The sequence below is a fragment of the Plectropomus leopardus genome, chromosome 2, assembly GCF_026936395.1.
Source record: "Plectropomus leopardus strain MGB_pleo_1.0 chromosome 2, ASM2693639v1, whole genome shotgun sequence".
NCBI lineage: Eukaryota > Metazoa > Chordata > Actinopteri > Perciformes > Serranidae > Plectropomus > Plectropomus leopardus.
This window is the reverse complement of record NC_142177.1, coordinates 23,948,654-23,969,373: the sequence shown is the minus strand read 5'-3', so window position 1 is coordinate 23,969,373 and position 20,720 is coordinate 23,948,654. Positions and strand designations below refer to the sequence as shown.

At 40.1% G+C, this 20,720-nt stretch overlaps 1 protein-coding gene across 3 annotated transcripts in view; it reads left to right on the top strand.

The window, feature by feature from the left end:
* Positions 1 to 13,487, top strand: part of arhgap40 (Rho GTPase activating protein 40) — a 31,917-nt gene extending 18,430 nt beyond the window's left edge. For all 3 annotated transcript variants that reach the window (XM_042505609.2, XM_042505594.2, XM_042505586.2), the window contains 8 exons: positions 735 to 812; positions 3,197 to 3,356; positions 4,183 to 4,265; positions 6,523 to 6,729; positions 7,348 to 7,491; positions 7,755 to 7,906; positions 8,621 to 8,676; positions 9,342 to 13,487. In XM_042505609.2, coding sequence (XP_042361543.1) covers positions 735 to 812; positions 3,197 to 3,356; positions 4,183 to 4,265; positions 6,523 to 6,729; positions 7,348 to 7,491; positions 7,755 to 7,906; positions 8,621 to 8,676; positions 9,342 to 9,448 — 987 coding nt within the window. In that variant the 3' untranslated portion in view covers positions 9,449 to 13,487. The remainder of the gene's footprint in view (positions 1 to 734; positions 813 to 3,196; positions 3,357 to 4,182; positions 4,266 to 6,522; positions 6,730 to 7,347; positions 7,492 to 7,754; positions 7,907 to 8,620; positions 8,677 to 9,341) is intronic.
* Positions 13,488 to 20,720: the final 7,233 nt, after the last annotated feature.

Genomic DNA, 20,720 nt, shown 5'->3' with positions numbered 1-20,720 from the left:
AACATTTTCACTGGCCTCCATCCTGCTTTCTACTGTTTACTGCCACATTTGTGACGTAAACATGACACAACTGTAAAAAAAAACAAAACAAAACAGAAAGACACACTTGACTTGGCCATGGGAAAGAAGTCTCTCACCTACTTTTTTTTTTCCTGCATTTAAAAGACTCACATGTACATCCTAAATTTTGTCAAGTCAGTTTTAAATATATAGCCCATCATGACAAATCACAATTTGCCTCAGAGGGCTTTACAGCATCCCCCTGTCCTTGGACCCTTACAGTGGATAAAGGAAAAAGTCCCCCCAAAAAAACCCTTTAACTGAGGAAAAGATGGTGGAAAAACGTATTATGTGGGTTGTTAAGGTGTTAATTCAGCCAGTGATCTTAACAGTGTCTAAAGTCATCAGAGTTTTTAAATAGGCCTTTAATGCACCAGGTCTGTTTTGCTCCCCTGGTCTCACACAAGATTAATATTTGCAGCTTTTTGACCATATTTTGCTCAGCATGTTCAGCACATTTTTGCCTTTGTTGAACACACACACCACGTCTTCTGCTGTGAGCACATGAAACAACCTCAGTGTCCTCTGAATGTGAAATGCTTTGGCCACACCCTGCATGTAGCAGCAGTTACTGAGAATAACCAGCAGAGGTGAGCAAGAGATTCTTATCTGCTGATGCCTGACTCTCAGCTGATGTCTCTCTCTCCTTCCTCTCTCTCTCTCTCTCTATGCAGTTGTTGTCGTTTTTAGAAAAGAAAGGAATCGACTCAGAGGGGATCCTGCGGGTTCCAGGATCTCAGTCCAGAATCAAGGTACAGTATTTGGATCCATACATTATGTCTGTCACACAAAGCTGCCACTGCACCAAAATATTTTACCTCACAACTTGTCCTTTTTGGTAATCTTATGTTTAAAGCAAATGAACAAAAAAAAAGTTCAATGACATTAAGAGCAGCGGGAATATTGACACAGTTAAATGTCAGAAGTGAATAAACAGCAGTGAGGAAAATCAAACAATGACTTTAACTATTGTTGACATTAAGAAAAGTCCAATAAGATGAAATCAATAATGTTTTTTCAGCTGCCAGATTCACCTTCAGATGCTGTATTTAATTCAGCTCGTGCACGGCAGATGTTGAATCAATTACACTAAGGCAGCAGAAGAGGGCGCCATTCAGCAAAACAAGGACAGAAGGATAGATCAATTATATACCTGATAATGGATTTGACAACAATAATTATTTGATGGACAGAAATATAACACCGTTAAAAAGGTATTTTTTGTTCCTCAAACTATTTTTTTACTAAATTAAAATACCAATATCAAAGAAATGTTTGTATATGTTACATGTTTGACAATAGTTCAACTATCACTGCACTATAGATGTGAGAGTACCTTTTACTTGATTTTAGATTCACAAATAGACACAGGAAACAACAGCAGTCTCTGCTCTTAATCCAAAGATCAAAATCCTCCCTGAACTATTTTAGTATTTTTGTAAGGAACAAGAAACCGATAGCTGCCTCTAATGGCAACAGGCTGTAAAATAAGAATCAGGGGCTCAGTTTGAAGTCCTGTCTTATTTTAGCTTAGGATAACATTAAGGATTTTTGGTATTACAGAAACATATTTCCTAACTGCATTGAGGACAAAATTCTAACTCATCTTAGCAATAGAAATTTAGCTATTACAGAACCATCTTTATGAAGTGATTTCTGAAGTTAGGAATCCTAAATAAGGATGGCAGAGAGCCTGTCTTAATTCAAAATAACTGTCAAAAATGTGTCTGTACAGCAATGACAATAAAGGTGGGGATCTACATGAACACCAAAATATAGCTTAATGATTGAAAAGCTAATCAAACTGCATGACTAAGACTATTCACAATTTAATAAATAATTAAATCGATGAATAAATAAGTAATTGATTCAAATAGATAAGAAAACTTCGCCAAAAAGGAGAGGTTTCCTCCCATCCACCGACATGATCAGTGCCTCTGAACTGAATGGCAGTCTTTTTTTTTAATCCATGATACCCAGCTAGCAAGCTAATGACAAGTGAGAGCTGTGGTATTATGGACTGTCCATCTCCAGCAGCCTACCAGTACAGTCTAATCAAAGACACAGGCATGACAGGACGAGTGCCAAACGAAGAATCAAATTAGTTCGATATAGTTCGGACTTCTTGAGTTTAGATAGGAGGTCTAAGGTAGAATAAAACAGGATTTTTCCTACTTTTAAACTTAAGTTAGGTTTCAACAAGCAGTTAGAATATTTTTCTGTAACGAGGCTCCAGTAGCACGAGATAATGGTGCTTATGTACTCTTATAAACGTCTAAGGCACAAATAGAGACAGATAACACCAACACGTAATTATCTGTGACCTCATGCTGCCTGCGTTTGTAGCATCCACAGTCATCAAGAGTTAATTTGATTGTAATGAGTTTTAAATAGCTGCTCCAGAGTCATGTCAGCTCTGTGAGTGACAAAACAACTCTCCATATCTTTATAATCCAAAATAACTGTCACTGAAAATGTAACATTTATGAACACTGGAAACTTTGTGTATGAAATACAGGCAGCCATTATTCATTAGTCACGACTGACCTTCAAGATCAGACACAATTCACACAAAAGAAAATTTCTGTTTTAATAGTAATGGAATAAAATATAATACAAAATTAACTTACTGATTATAAATTACCTGATATTTTAATTTCTGGGAAGTAGGTGTTGAGACTAGAGATGTCGCTTTATACTGGTATTACCATGAGATATTTACATCATTTTAATAATACACATACTGTGTAAATAATCCTGCGCCTCCTAAATAATTTCAGTTTCTTTCCGTTTCCGCTTTGTTTCCCTCCTCCAAAAGTTGCCTTTTTACTATACATTACGTGTAATTTCTTTTTTTGTATGATTTGTACTGTTATAGTTACAGGCTTTCTCCAAACACTCAGATTTTCGGTGTAAATCTTGCCGAAAAACGGAGCAAAAACGCACAATGGTTACAAGGTTAAAGATTAATTTAATTGATAGCATTAGTATTTATAGATGTTAAGATAAAATCATTATTGTCAACTCTTGGCCACACTCATTGTGTTGTGAAAATCTGATATCGTGTCAGCCCTAGTTAAGACACAGACAGTTCACCTGTGCTCATGCAGTTCGTCTCATTATTTTCACCCTGCAGCAGCTGCAGCAGAACTTGGAGACCAACTTCTACTCGGGGCAGGTCAGCTGGGACGACGTGAGTCCAAACGACGCCGCCGCGCTGCTCAAGAAGTTCATCCGGGAGCTGCCTGCTCCACTGCTCACCGCCGAGTACCTCAACACCTTCAGCGCTGTCAGAGGTCAGTGCGTTACATTTTGAATCCTGTCAAACAGAAAGTGCAAATGAGTGTTAGGTCACATTTATACAGCCATTGAATTTAGGAGATCTGGGAAAGGCTGTTCTCCAGAGATACAAGACAAATGCCTGATGTTTGGATTAAACATCTTTCAGTTTCTGCACACATCATAAAGTAAACTGCTCCTTTGTTATAGTTACATAATGACCTGTGATATATCACACAGTGTATCAGTACGCAGCTGGGTGTGTTTCTGAAGTGACTGACTCTATTGTGTGTTTTCTTATCTGCTGAGTTGCATATTTACTCCATAAATCAGGCACACACAGTAATCCCTCTTCTCTTCCTCTACGTGACTTCAACTATCTGCTGCCCATTTTTCCAGACAGCTCAGCAGGGTTCACATCATAATTACCCGAGTCTCTTCACCGCGATGCTTCCTTTCTGCTCCGGCTGAGAAAAAACCAACATTAAGATGAACAAGTTGATAGCCTCTTGAGAGGTGTCTCTGCACTGTGACAAAGCAGCTGTAAAAGATCTGCTATTTTCACATCAGTCTCGCCTTAATAAAAGAATGCATTGATATTAATGCGACCTGATTGATGACTCACTGACGTGCAGTTTGTGAGGAGGATCGGTGCAAAGTGATGAATGACGTGTGACCACAGAGACATAAGCTAACAAACCTAATGACCAACTGTCACAATGCCATTAATCTTTAGATATCCCATTACTCTCAGCCAAACAAAGAGGAAATGAAGAGGGCGTGTGTTTGTGTGTGTGTGCGTATGTGTTAAACTTGTCTTACCTTTGCTCCCTCCTCCTTCAGACATCACAGAACTAAGGCAGAAACTCCACATGTTGAACCTGCTCATCCTGCTGCTGCCTGAACCCAACAGGAACACACTGAAGGTAAACACACACACACACACACGCGCGCAATATCTTGTGGCATGACATCAAGCTATCAGATTTTTTGCCTGCTTTGTTAAACATTGTGTAAACATGAAACCAGTTGCCACTATCAGGATGCAGTGATCCCTGCAGCTTTTTACTGTATTTGCACGTCCAGAGGTGGAGTGTACCTGAACACTTACTTACACGCATTATACTTACACCCTATACAATATATATGAGTATCTCCAGTTATGCCTCTACTCCACTTCATTTCAGAGGGAAAGATTGTACTTTTTTACTCTGCTACATTAATCTCCCAGCTGTAGTTACTTTAAAAATTAAGTGTTTACACACAAAACAGACAAAAGCATTGAAACTGTGATGCATTGCTGTAGATTTAAACATCCAGCAGTATATAAAATATTCAAAAAAGAGCTTCAGTTTCATAAACTACAATAGCAAAAAGCCCTTTTGCACATTTGTGCAACAGTAGTAATAACCCAATGATATAATACATCCAGTTGTGAATTTATGAGGTACACCTAACATAATGCAGTCTAACAGGCCTCACAGCTGACGTTTTGAGTTGTCATAGTTGGAGCAACAGGTGTTTCCAATGACACCAACGAAGGCTCTGTCCGAGTGAGAGAGTCTATATGACAGTTTCTGAGAACTTAAACTGGACTTAAACTACACTTAATACAGAGTTGTACTTAACTTACATTAGTATTTTAACAGTGTGGTATTGCTACTTTTTTGTAAGTAAAGGATCTGGATACCTCCTCCACCATGCAAACACTTATTGTTTCATGAGAATCAAGTTTTAAAAGTTTTCTTTCATCTTCAAGTGTCAAAACATTACAGGGTTTTTACAGAATACATAAATGACACTCTTCCTAAAGGTATACAATAGAAAAATTCTCGGTTACTGTTTGTAAACAGTGAAACACCAGTAAAAGTAGAGGCCAGCCCCAGATTCACTCGTTTTGGAATGAGCTTTGTCTGCTTGGCGTTTTGCCTCCGATGCATTTGCGTTTTGTTTTTTTTTTGCCCCGTGTCCACGGTTTTTATGGTTCCTCTTGGGTGTGTACTGCTTGGTCACTACCTTTTAACCCTTAGAAACCTGAGCAAAATGACTCAGTTTCTTTCAAATCATAGTAAGAAGGCAATGAGCAATGAAAGAAGAAATGTGCCCAAAGTGATCAAGAAATTAGTGAAAAGAAATCATCTGCAACTGAGTTATAAAAACAATAAAGTTAAAAAAAGAAAGAAAATAACATGTAAAAGTGCCTAAAAATTATAAGAATTTTCCATCATAATTTTAAAAATGTAATTATGATAATTTTAGTTTTTTCCTACCTTTTTTCCCCTAGACATTTTTCCCTAGCTTTTTAAAAAAAAAAATTTCTTCATCTACAAATTTCTTGCAATTTGTGAAACATTTATTATTAAGTTGCTCATTGACTTTTTCCCATGTTTTTAAAAGAAACTGCACCAATTTGCTCAGGGTTTAAAGATTCAAATACTTATGAAAGGCTTCTGAAAGCAGCACAAGAAAAGTGATGAAGCTCCAGGTTTCAAAGAGTTAATTAATAAAGGCCCGTCCTCACCTGCATGCTGTGCCCAGGAACGTCCCAGACACAGCGCAGAAGAAGAAAATAAGAACATACAGAAAGAGAGCAGAGTCTCCGCAGATAAACACACTGCCACACACCTCTAGTGTGTTGTACATTGTTTTTCAGGAAATACTGCAGAGTATATATTCAAGGTTGTCAGAAATTCATCTCAGTTTATACTTTTATGTCACTTGACAGACCAAGACTCAGTTTCATAATGCATTACTATGTTGTTCTGCTCTTATCCACATTATAAACCCTCAGCTCTGTTATACAACGGCTTGCATTAACCATGACTCACTTTCACCGACACAAGTGTGCAGTCAGCTCCGCTTATAGCATCCAGGAGCATAAAACCCACCTGAACTAATTACTTTGACTCCAGTGGAGGCAGCTGAAACTTACTGTGCATTAACATACTTCTCAGCAGAGGTGTTACGGATGATTCAGTCACTGTGATAATTCACTTTTGTGCTTTGGTGTAAGTGGCCTCTCAGCATTTACACACTGTTCAGCTGAAAGTGAGCGAGTGCCTGTCGACTATAAAACTGAGTTGTTTAGCTGCAAAGTTACATCTAATGTGATAAAAATCAATTCCAAAAAATGTCTGAATGCTTTTGATTTCATGTACCTATCTTCATCTGTGTGTCCTCCAGGCGCTCCTCGAGTTCCTCAGTAAGGTGGTTTCCAGAGAGAAGAGAAACAGGATGAACCTGTGGGCCGTAGCAACCATCATGGCTCCAAACCTCTTTCTCCACAAGGCCGTCCCCAGCAGACTGACTGAAGGGGCAGAGAAAGGACATGCCGAGAAAGCAGCCGATGTCATGAGGCTCCTCATCCGCTACCAGGATCTGCTCTGGACGGTACGACCGCCCACACACTCGACATTTTACTGCAGAAACATGAGATATAAAAGTGATTATTCAGAGCAGCCACTTCACGTTTTATATACGTGCTTAATAACCAATTTTTCTGTCTGTCAGAATACTTCTAACTCTATATGTTTATCAGTTACTCATCCTGTGTTATGGTGAATTTGTGAAGAAAATGCTTTTCTTGCATGCCTTTATGGCTAAGGAAGAATCCGAAAATGCTGACCGTTTCTTCTGCCACAGTTTGGGAAGCAGTCAGCACACGACTGAATAAATGAGACTTGTATTTGCGGCATATGTTGTGTGAGAGTTTGTAAACGCATGTTTTGATACAGTTTTGCAGGGTGGACGAGGTAAAAACAATATTCATTATAAAAACTTGCCATTTTGTATTCCTATTATCACACAGAAAGTTGGAAGTTCAATATCAGTCAAAGCTGTCATTAAATTTGACTTCACTCTTGACTTTGGAAATAGAATTTCACTACAAATTTCCCTTATTTGTTTCTTCGGGCTAAAAGCTCTGCAAAGAAGTGGAATTGTAAAAATTGTGTGCATTTCTTGGCATGGAAATCACAAATGTTGCCTCATGTTTCATTTTATCCTCAGATACCAAATTTCCTCATGAGCCAGGTGCGTAAGCTGAATGAGAACAGTAACCGGCGTTACCAGTTCTACGATCGCCGCATCAAGAACCTGCTGAGGAAGATCCACACAGACAGCCGCGACAAACCTGATAAAAACGCCTCAGAGGTGATGAGCTGGTTAACAATCCTTTTACGCACGCTAAATACTTACAAGGCCTTCAGCTGAGTCATTTGTTAGCATTGCTCTTACTATGCAAACAAAGCTCCTCACAAACTAATTACACTGTGTTATCACAGTTGAGGCTGCATGCACTCATGCTGTCAAATGTAATGAGGAGTTTGGTGTGGAAACATCATTGTTTTAATATCAAATGGTAATTGGGTGATAAATATTCCTTGTGCCTTTTTTTTTTTTTTTTTGCCCTGCAGCTGTGCCGTACTGTGAAGATCCAGGTCGGAGATCTGGTGAGCGGCACCATGGAGTTCCAGCTCAACATCAACTCCCGAGCCTCAGACCTGCTCGCCCAGTTTCAGCGCCAGTCTCTCCGCAGCCCAGACAATGGAAAGGGCAAAATGCGAAGGTACGAGTCTAACTGACCACTGTGCAGGCTGATATCTCTTAAAGGAGCACAGAGTAGGATCTGGTGGCATAAAGTGTTAAGGACTGCAGATTATAATCAGCTGAAACTTCTCACATGTGCCACGCGTGAACTCCTGGTTTGGATTTCTTCAGTGTTCATTGTTCAGGAGGTTTTTTACCAGGAGCTGAATTATCTGCAGAGGTCCCTTTTTCTCCAAAACAAACAGACCCGCTGATTAAACCTTGTAAAATCACTGAAACAAGCAGTTTCACATTAAAGAAATAGTGTTTTTCCAACTCTATTTGGCTCATTGCTGTTGGGCTGCTAACTATGTTGGTTGGTGCAAAAATGTGAAAACGCAAAAATGCAAAACGAATGGCCCTTTCTCGAGCTGTTGTTTGGCTTGTCCATTCTGGGCTACTGTAGAAACTCTGTTACGAGGACATGCTCCCTGCGTGGCTCATTTTTAGGTGACAAAAGCACAAACGAAAACATAATTATTATGACAAAATCCATTTCTGCCATTATTTCCCCCTAAATCCTATACACTGGACCTTCAAATTTTAATGTGCACAGCTGTTAAGTTTAAGCTTTTTTATTAAGTTGTAGTTATGGTGTCACTTGATGAATATTTGCTTTCAGAAAAACACATTATGTGATTTATTTAACTTTATGAAAAAAAGTTTGCTACATAAGTATTACGTGTCTCAACAGAAACGGCTCGGTGGCGTATCCAGACTGCGCCCTGTACGAAGTGGGAGGAAACATCGGTAAGTTTGAAGTGTCTGTTAAGCATTCTCTGTGGTCAGAGCGGTGCTGACATTTGCATGTCTTTCTGCTCATTGAGCTGATGAGGATAGCGAGGTCTTATGTAATGAGCTGTGCGAGCGCCAAAGAGACACGAGCAGTGCATCTGCAGTTATCAGAGCAGACAAATGCTTATTACACACGTCTGTGCGCTCGCCGGAGAACAGAAAACGTGTTCAGTCGGTTCAGATTACTAACGTGAAACTTCTGAATCTACATGTTAGTACCTGGTACTAGTGATTCATGATCACAGTACTGACAAAATCACAAGCACTGAATTAATATCGGAGCCGAAAACAATTGGGCAATTAATTCTAATAGTTAAGTGACAAAAACTATTAAAGAGTATTTTGATAATTGTCATTTTCAAGCAAAAAAAAACAACAAGTTATAGCTTCTCAGTTACGATTATTTGCTGCCTGTCTCAGTTTTATACAACTGTAATCTCAATTTGGTTAAATATTTGTCAAGTCAGACTCTGGGCTTGACTTTTCCTTATTTTTCTTTACAATTTTCATACTTTGAATGGCTCAAACAATCGATGTTAAATCAACCCCTACATTTGTTTATATATTTAAAATTTAAACAATGAGAGCTGTTCATAATTGCTTGTGTTTGTTCTCTGCAGGTGAGCACTGCCTGGACCCCGACACGCACCTTCTGGATCTGTACAACAGTAACTCGGGAGGGGAGTGGGTCATCAAGCTGAAACCCAATGCCAGCAGAGGGCTGTGAAAGATGGACGAACAGATCGGGGAACAGGTTGCTGAAGAAGGACAAAGGCAGAGCCTAAAAAAAAAAGATCAAATCCGTGCAGCCCTCTCTTCTTCTTGTCCTTTTCATCCTCGGATCAACAAGGGAGAAGGAGACAGATGGACAGATGGTGGACGCAGAAACAGATAGATGGAGAATCTGCCAGGAGCAGAGCCGAAAAATCTGTCTATGATCAGATAAACACACTTTGCCCTCTTTCTATTTCCCTCCACCTTTCTCTCCGTCTTTCCTCCTCTTTTCACTCCATCATCCCTCTCCTGCGTTACCGGTGGGGCTGCGACGCTGCGAGCAGAACGCAGCTGACGTGGCTCATTACTTCCGACAGAGAACCTGCTGCACAGAAAAGAGAGACGAGAGAGGGAGAGCGGCTGGGCAGTTTGGTTCGCCATCTTTTCTTTTGAGCAATCATCTCCAACCATGAGCGAGCAGATGGGGATGCAGAGCACCTCTGGCTACAGAGAGTTCAGGTCTCACCCACTCCTCAGGCCAGACAGACAATGTGTTTTCATACCGGGGGTTTCATTCATCAGTGACGACGTTTACAGGCACACTAATATTCCACTATTGTTCCGGATACGACAGTGTTCTGAAACTGATGCGAGTCGTGTTAGCAGCATATTCTGTTCACATAATCTGAATTAAGCCGTTTTCATAAAGTAGCATTTTCTACATGTGAGATATATCACTGTTATTCAGGTTTTAAGAGAATCCAGCGGGTCCCAACTGGTCCAACCACGGGGTCCAGATTTCTCCTTAGTAATTACTTCAGGGTCTACACATAAGGTAAATTACACATATTCAATTTGATTTCACAAACTTTATACAACATGTGGGCTTAGGACACAATAAAATAAAACATATTTCAAGTGCAATTGCATAAAACTTGGTGAATAAATAGCACTGCAACTAAAAAAGTACAAATCTTTTTCTTTTTAAGGCCAGTGACATAAAAACACTGCAAAGACACAGCATGTTAAAAGGCCAAAAAACACCAAGAACAAGGCAATAAAAAAGCTGCTGAACAGCAAGAAATGCCACTTCAAAAAAAAAGCCCTTTGCTGGAAATTCAAAATAAAGTGTGTTTTACAAACTTAACATGTTCGCGAGTCACTTGCAGTCCATTCGGACAAGTGACCCATTTTTGGACTGCGACCCACCAGTTGGGAACAGCTGTTTTAGACAAGTATACAGCCTGTACAAAATATGTGTCTCAATTGGGCTTTTTACTGCAGTTTGCGACACATGGCCTCTTGTCTGCTCTGTGCGTTGCACATAAACCAACTTGCAAACAGTTTTTAAGGCAGATGCAGAAATGCACCCCCAAAAGAAAAGCCCAAATTTCTGGAAAGAAGGAGAAACACACCTAGTTTTAAAGTATACAGGACTTTGATATAACAGGTTTTCGGGTAAGCATAAATATTGCAACACCGACCTGTTCAACAAGGTGCTTAAAGGAATATGTTCTCCTTTCATGTGTTCCCACCGTCAAACAAGCCCACTACTGCTGGAATACCTATTTTGATGCTAAGAGGCAAAAAGACAAGTAGCTCCAGTCATTCCACTTAACTATATTTTGCCATGATGGTATTGTGATAAACGACATGTTTGAAATGTTAATCCAAATATGCATGGCAGCGTGTAAACAGGAATATTAGTGCAATATTCTCTTTCATTAGCCATGTTAACAGCTAAGTGGGAATATTGTGTTTTTCGGAAAAAGGGCAAACATCAGAATATTTTGTGCATGTAAATGTGGTCAGTGTTTTGCATGAAGCTGAAACATGATACAGGAGCTTTACGACCATATTTTTGGCTAAACTGTTGTGTAAACCTGCACTGGACAGTATATTTTGAACATGTTTTATATGAGAGAAAAAAACATTATTTGGAAATGAAAAGTTAATTATTGAATTTGGAAACATAAGATTCCATGACGAAGTCCACTCAGTAGCTGGTCTGGAGATTTCGAATTCTTCAGAAGAGCTAAATGGGGAAACCAGATCTTTCTAAGCCCCACTACTCCAGTCATGGAAACAAGGTTTCTCGTCAAAACGAAATTAAATGAATCAGCCTGCTGTAGAAAGCTGAAACCCGGTCACTTAAGTGCATGTAAACACAGTGGCTGTATATTCATTTATCTTTGGATATGGACAGAAAACTCTGGTATCATGTCCTGCTTTTTTTTGAACCCCTGATGATTAAAAACGAGAGGAAACATATTGAAAACTGAGATCTATTGGATCCGAAGCCAACCTGGAAGCGAAGCGGGATTTCAGCTCTTTGTAAACAAACAGTTGGAATCTGATCAATCCGTTAATCAACCAGTTCTCCCTCACCCTCTCATCTGCTTTTTGTCTCTCCACTGACCGTTTTCCAGCTCAGACATTTTGATCAGAAACCAAACAAAGGCGGAGGATTTTTCTCTGTATCGACTCCATTCTTTCGTCTGTGCCATTCAAAGAGGGAAAGAGACTCAGACGAACTCGATTTCTTGTTATGTGTGAAACCCTGCGATCTCCTGGGCCTTATAAAAAAATCCATGGACTTCCAAGGACCCCTGACCTTTACAGAAGCTCAAAGAGACTTTTTTTTTTTTGATACCAAGGGATTTGGTGTCACAACCTCAAGGACAGTTATTGCACCTCTAAAGGGAGTTGTTAAGGACACACAGTGAAGCTGGTCTTCATTTTTAAACGCATGAATGGAGCTGAAAGTGCTGGAGTGACTCATGGGGGTTTGCTGGGATTATTATTGTTATTTATATAAATGTATTGTTGCCATTGTGCTTCTGTATTTGATGAGTGTTGTGTAGGCTAGAGAGACTGTAGGATAAGTTGCTGCGTTCAGTGTAACAGTTTGTGAAGTCGCCCATACTCAGTGTGGGTCCCTGCAGTGTTCTTGTACATATGTCTTGATGCCGAGTTGTTTTTCTGACAGATCTCTTTACGATCTGAACAGTACAGCGACATAGATGTCATGTGTAAATATTCACTCACGCTCTCTGCTGCGGAGAGCCGCTGCAGTCCGCCTGTTTTGATTGTGAGGCCACTGGAGGTATTCCAAACACGCAAGCAGCAAAAGAATGTGTTTAACATTTTTGCGCCAATCGTCAGATGTGAATCATTTACTCCTCACAGCCGGAGCCATGTTGGTGCTCCGCGGCCATTTTGTGGGAAGTGTCTCGCCACTCTCCGCTCAATAGATGGAGTAATGACAGCCGGCATCTATCAACACCCTCTGCTCCATCTCTGTCACCTCCCAGTAATGGACCATAATGGCGGTTGTGGTGCATGCATCAGAATCACATTTCTTTGATAAAGGAGGAGGTAATAAATGGCCGCCCTGACGACAGCAGCGGTGTGTTTGTGTGTGTGTGTGTGTGTGTGCATGCATGTGTGTGATGAGCTTCATTACACAAGTCCAATTGGCCTGTCCCAGGGTCCCAGGCACAGTTCAGTGCCTCGGCACAAAGCGAGCTGATGAAACTGCCTTCTGCTGACAATCAGGAGAACTAGGTCACCTCTGAAGCAGCATCCCAGAGGGCGAGCAGCGTGAGGCCAAACACCCCGAGGAGCAGCGCACATGGACGTGTATTGTGTAAACACACAACATGATGTGGAGTCCCCAAAACGGGGGGGCATAAGACACTAACGTCAGCTTTCTGTTTGTACATACGTGAAAGTGTTTGTGTGTGACAGAAAAAGCGTCATTTGGGTGAAGATATCTCTAACAGTGTTATCTATGCGATCACCCAGAGACACTAAATGAAGGACGGTCACAGGAACGTTTGTCGTGATCCAAGTGTGGTTGTGGACCTCTTTTTGTCTTCATCAATGTCCTTTGTGGTGAAGATTGTAGACGTCGGTCAGCAGACGCCAGAATGTATATTTATGCCCTTTACACATTGTTTTTAATACTTTCTGTGAAAATAGTCTTTGCTGTAGAAACAAAAACTTTTGAAAAATGTTTTTGTCAATAAATGTGAATCTAATGTGCTAAACGTGATTTATTTTTTCAATATGGGGTAATGGGTGTGGTAGAAAGATGGTATCAGCGGTCGTTCATCATCCTCGTGAATCTACGACGGCATCACATAAAGAAACAAACATGCACATTCGTACGTGAGAAGAGAGAAAATCGGCAGTGAAGTATTGGTTTATTGTGCTGCTGTAATCAATGGAGAGATTAACCTTGTAATATGTGCGTGTGAAGAGGCCGGCGCTGATTAATCATCCCCACCGTTCCTGGAAAAACCATTCGCAACTAACTGCCTCATCAACTTAGATTATTCAAGGTCTCAGCGTGTCCAAACGACCGTCTGAGAGACAGAAGGAAGAAAACTGATGTGTGACAGAGCTTTCATCATTTTTACTTTCACTAAATTAGAGTTTAAAGCTACTTCTTTAATGTGTTTAAATCCAAAATTTGATGAAAATTAGATGGTTACAAAATTAATTCTGGCATGATGGATTGTCCTTCGATGTAAAAACAGGTCATCATTTTGAGAATGTAATAATCTGCAGTTTTTAAATGTTGACCTATAATTTTCAGCAAAACTTTCCAAAATGTATATGAAGAAATTTCAAAGAAAGTTCCTCAAGTACTTTATCATATTCTTCTAAGCACAGACATTTATGAGTTAATCATGATATAGGCTGGGCGATATAGAGAAACAGTCAAATAAATAAATTAAAAGTAGTAATAGTAATAATAATAATGATAATAATAATAAATAAGGGCTGGCGAATAGACAGACAATAAAGTAAATAAATAAATACAATAAAATATCAATAAATAAAAATAAATTTTAAAAAAAGGAGCAGGGCAATATGGCGAAAATTTAATAATGTAATATTTTTGACCATTTACCTTGGTAACAATACTGCAACGTTGCTGTAGAGTTGGCTATTCATTTCTCGTTACAATATTTACACAATCGGATATTTTATAAACACTCATCAGTAATGTGGATATAATGACTATGTGAGTAAATTTAATAAAAGACCAGCTGGTAAGTTCAGAAAATTGTAATGCAGCCATTAAAACCAGGAAAATCTAAGATCATATCAAGTCTGATATCATGGTATCAATATATTACTGATATATTGCTCAGCCCTGCTTCATCAGACCTCCAAGACTTTTCTCTCAGCACCGAAAACATGAAAATCACCTTTTTTCAACACGTGTTGTGCCCTTTTTTCAGCCTCATTCACTCATTTCTGACAACAACAGAATAAATCACTAAGCAAACCGAACCGCAGCCCCCCAGACAGACCGAACAGCAGCAGCCAGCCTGCCAGACACAGGCCCCTTTGGCCTGCTGCAGATCTAAATTACTGTAATCAGTGGATGAAAAGCAATCAGCAGCCTTGTATGAGCTGCTGGCAGAACGCCTGACCCCCGACTCCCTCCACCAATCAGACCGCTGCGTCCCATTCACAACTAATCACGACGCACACTTAGAGCTCGCCGCCTCCCTCACATTTGATGGAGGAAGTGCTCTTCTACTTTTGTCTTTTTGTGCCAGGCTGACCGGAGTCGACTGATGAGGGATGACGGTGCGAGCTAAAGCTTTTTTCCGGTGCTTACATGGTGGCAGCCATGGTTTCCCCTCCTGGCACCAGCTTTAGAGGCTCCGCCACTGATGAGACAGTTTGCACAAAAGTGAAGTTTGACTTTCAAATTTAGACTCTAATCTGTGCTGCTAATGATCAACACATTCTCAAGTGAGGAGGCAGGAAGCGGATGAGAGGAAAAATGTGTTCTAGTGCAAATTTAACAGATTTACAGGACTGTAGTGAGGTAATCACTGATGGAAAAATAATGTGAGAGTCTGAGTGATTAGAGAGTTTGAGCATGAAGTAAAAGCTCACAGGCTTGATGAGCAGCTTTAAAGCAGTTTTGTTACATGCTCATGTCAAAGTTTCATTTACTGTGAGTGATGTTTCTTGTCATGTGGCGGCTTAAATGGGTTCAGGAGAACTTTACATTTTGCAGTTACACACTTAATGCATGATGTTTTTTGGAGACAGAGATATTTTTAAAAACATATATGTGTATATACTGTATATATGTATATAAGAATAATGTCTAATCAAATTACTCTATATTATTCATTGTATTTTATATGCATAATCAGATATTTATGTCTGTGTTGTGTGTTATATTACAGGTATTATTGCATGTTATATTTGATATATGTGTAGTGTGCAATGCATGCCTGTATGTGATATATGATATATGTACTGTATATTATACTGTATATACTTAACTACAAAAAAAGCTGGTCAATATGATTAAGATAAATATGTGAGTAATGAGTATGAGTAATGGATTTGTATTGTGATTAAGAATTATTTATAAGTAATGAATCTGTATTTTTGATTGATAGAAATGTGTAAATGATGAACATTCGTCTTTGGTAAGGATATTAAATCAGTGATGACTTTATATTTTTTGTACAACAAAGATAAAAGGTAATTCATATTATTAACAAGTTAAGGGACATTAGAGTATAGATTTAAATCAATAAGGAACTTGGTTAATTATAAATCAATGACTTATGGAGAGGGGGTGGGATTAACAAGCAAACCAGGCTGTGCTCTCCCCCCCAAAAATGGGAAAGGGGGCCCCTGATTGGCCTGTCGTTTAACTATCATGATCTGATCTATTCAGACCAATAACATTTTGAAAGTCTAGAAGAGCCACATGATTAACCCTTTGAAACCTGAGCAAACAGGCTTGATTTCTTACAAGCTGGACACCGAATCTGTGTTTTTATGTCATAAAACCCCGCATGTGAATGTGGACGTCCCTGAAGAAAACAACTGAAACTTTTCTGATTAACAGACAAAAGAGGGTTGAGGGAGAAAATAAAGCTTATCTACCATGACCGAGGATGCCTCCGTCTTTGTCACATGACTCACCCCCCTCCCCTCTTATCTCGCTTCTCCCTTTCTTACCCTCTACCCCCCCGCCCCCCCACTCTTTCCCACCCTCTGCTCGCCGCCAGGGGTGGATCCCACCGTTTATCTCCACCATCCAGTCCCGGTGTCTCCTAGCAACGCTGCACGGATCATTTAACTGCCCCTGCATCCTCTGTTTTATCCACCCAGTTACATACAGTATGCCAACTGCCTTTATTCACATGTTCTGTGCTTTTACAGCCCCAAAACTACCCTCTGAGCCTGGTTTCTTTTTTTGTGTGTGGTACTTGTCTCTGTGGCTTGAAGCACTCAAACCATATCAGTGCCACACTTGAGGCAGACAGACAGGCAGGAGAGGCTGCTCTGTCAGGACATGTCACTCCAGGATCCAGCAGGTGCACAAAACACACACTAACACACACACACACACACACACACACACACACACAATCAATGGGGGAAGACAGGACTTGGCCCTCGGTCTGAAAGGCCCTCGCAGAATCAATTAGCATTTAAATTAATGAAGCGCGTAATGAAGAGAGCGCTATCGCTCCTGCAGAAAGCCGACAGACAGGCGGAGAGCTGATTGTGAATCTGCATCAGGAAGACACTCTGAAAGGAACATCAAAGATATTCAAATAGCCACTTCGCCCTCTTTTTTTTCCTTTTTTTTGAAGGAAAAGTGCCAAATTAAAAACGGAGCTGCTTTAAATAAACCTACAATATGTATGTCTTGTTAATATGATCACATTTCCATATAAAAGGTGCCATTAATAAAGCACATAATTAAAGATAAAATGATTGCGTGGAAAAAGGCCGTCTTTATCTTTCAATATTCATCACTGCAAATATGCTTAAAGGAGGCTGCTTCCGGTGCAGATAACCCTAAACTGATTTAGTCGGGCAGATGGGAATTTGAGCTCATTTCAACCATTCACAGTGTATTTCTCAATCTATACATTTACATTATTATTATAGCATATAAAAAAAGAAAAACAGCAAAGAATTATCAGAGAAGAATATAGTAAGTTTGAGAAGACTTGAATATAAGAAATAAATATAAAGCTTGGTACCTTTCCTTAAACCCCAAATTAGTTAGATAAAAAGGGAAAAGCTTTTAATTTTTATTCCTTTACCCCCTAACTGTTGGTAAAATAAATAAATGCTTAATTTAATATTGATAATTTGGATAAATGATTTGTTTCTGAAACTTACATTTTTAAAGTAGCAGTGTGTAGGATTTAGTGGCATCTAGTGGTGAGTATTGCAGATTGCAGCCAGCTAAACTGTCTCCCGTGTGTTAAGCATAAACTCCTGGTTAGGATTCCTTCAGTGGTCATTTTTCAGGTTTTTACCCTAAACTGATGATCTGCAGAGGTCTCCTCCCAAATAAACGGACCAGGTACAGACAGGTAAAAACACTGCGTAAAGCAGTTTCACATCATTAGTGTTAACTTTTAGGCACATCACAGCAATTTTATGGTGTTTCTACCCTTTTACACAAAAATTAAAATCTGCTGAAAGGGTAGGACTGAAACACATTCAGTGTTTTCATGTAAACTAGCTGTCCGCACAGTCTTTTTGATTGTGCTAGTCTGCGTTATGAGCTGGCAAAGCCTAGACCAATCACTGCTCTGGACATACGTAAACATACCCACCTCATTATCATAAACTTTCATGTGAAAAATTGGAAACGTGGTGAGGGAAATAAATGATTAAAATTTGCTCCAAAACAAAATAGAGATAAACTGAAGAGAAAAAATATAAGGCTGACGGTAAATTAAATTTGATATATTTCTTCTCACACTAATTTTTAAATATTTATTATTCAGTTTTATTTGTGACTAATCTGATAACCTTTCACTGTCTTTTGTTGTTTCGGGTTGGGGCAGAAGAATTTCGTTGGCGTGTTTGTGGCAGCGGCCGCTTTTGTGTTTGTGGCAGCTGATGATGTTTGTGACAGGCATAGACATACACAGTTGGCAACGATGCCTCACCGGCAACGACAGACGGTCCATCCCCTGGGTCACCCACACACACACACACACACACACACACACACACACACACAAACAGTGACACTTGAGACTGACAGCATGTCTCACGCTGAACAAATCTGACTGTATGCACAAACTGATGCTTTTATACTTCAGAGAAGGAAGGGGGAGTTTCTCTCTCTCTCTCTCTGTGTGTGTGTGTGTGTGTGTGTGTGTGTCTGCACGCCTGCGTACACATGCTGACAGCAGCTACTGAGTGGCACACAAACCTTATCACTACAAGACAGTGACAATAGAAAGCTTTTTGCCTTGAGCATCAAAAACCCCACTGAGGGAGGAGGACGGTCGTGCTTCCCTTCCTCTACATGACTCATGGATCAAGACCCCCCTCACCATGAGTCACCGCCATCAAGACCCCCAAGCCCCGTCACACACTCAAACACATTCCAGCATGCCTCAAATACTGTAATCATTATATAAGATGACATTTGTTTGCTTTGAATTGTTTGTTATGCCTTTATGTCACCTTCATCCCAACTTAACCTTTCCTCAACATCTGAGGAGAGGAGAGGAGAGGAGAGGAGAGGAGAGGAGAGGAGAGGAGAGGAGAGGAGAGAAAATCTGGAGAAAAAAAAACAAGGAGAGACAAAGAAGAGGAAAAGAGAGGAAAGGAGACAAGAGAAGAGGAGAGAAGAGAGAAAGTGAGAGGACGAGTTGAAACAAACTGAAGAAATGAGCAGAGAGGACCAGAGCAGAACATCTTTAGGAGCTGTCCTTCAGATGTGTCCTCAGATGTCTAACAGCAGCTTTGCACCAGAGGCGTATTCGTCTCAGCATCCAATAGAGAGCCTAAAACTCAGCACACGCCCACACGACTCACACCACGTCATCACCGCATTGTCCCGACTGCCTCACTGTACAGCATGTGTGGTGAGAAAAAACACCCACGCTGCATTGCTCCCTCCAGGGGCTTTTCCTGACCTCAGCATGAGGAGGGAGGAGAGATGTGGGTGGACAGTAGTAATGATGACAGCGGGACGCCGGAGGTTAGCAAGACAGTCACCCAATGTGTGTGTGTGTGTGTGTGTGTGTGTGTGTGTGCCAGGGAGGGTGCGGGACACCCCTGTGATCTCAGTGTGTCAGAGGATGATGATGATGATGTTGTGACAGAAAGACGAGACAGAGCGCTTCATTCAGGCTCAGACAGACTGCGATAGGGCCGACAGCAGACCTACACACAGAGTTACACACAGAGTTACACACAGAGTTACACAAAGTCCCGAGAGAAAACACAGTCGACTACTAGAGCTCATTTTTAAAGGGCAGGTCCATTTTTTTATGTATATATATATATATATATATATATATATATATATATATATATATATATATATATATATTTTTTTTTTTTTTTTTTTTTCAAAGTTATACAAATAAGCAATATCACATGAAAGGGAGTGCTGTTCACAGTTGTGATTCGGTCATAGATAATCACAGCCGTGATGATATACAGTACAACAGCTCGACCGAGTGTAATATTGCTTTTTTATGGATGGCGGATGGTGTGGCAGCTCCTTTAATTTTCCTTAAACAAAACTCCCACACATGCATGAGCCCTGAAACAACTATCTTCCGTACCTGTGGCAACTCAAGAGGGACACACAGTCTGTTACACCGCAGTCTACAGCAACGTCAGATAACTACAAACCCTTAGCGGAGAGATACGTGAAGAGTTAAAAAGTCCCAGTGATGTTGTTTTGTTTATCAGCGCTCGTGGAATTCCTCTTAACCAATTAATTTGCTTAGTCAGAGCTAACTGTTGTATAATTATATCATTTCAAGCTTCCAGTAGTGTTACCAAACCTATAAAATTTACATTTTTTGTCAATGTAGGCCTATGTATATTTAAGCATCAAAATGCTATTTTCCCGAGCCCATTTAAAATGTGACCTGATGTGGGTTTCTTCACAGGGCTCTACTCACAATGATAGCTCAGAGAGAGATGAGAGATGAGATATTTATGTTTTGTCAATGTATTACATACAGCTGCTGGCAGTCGGCGCACTTCCGGTTTGCAGAAACAGATGGGACACGCAGTCCACGGGGTTTGATATCAAGATGTACTTTAGCCACTTGAAAAAAGACCTACTTTTTGGGGTGTTTGTGTATCAGACTTTGATCCTGAGTTTAATTTCTTACCTGGCTGCAGTGAAGTAAAGGTGGACTCCAGGACCCTGTGACATCACTGCAACAGAGGTAAAACAAGCTTAAAACTTTCAAACAGAGACGGAAGAAAAACACTTTTTAAAT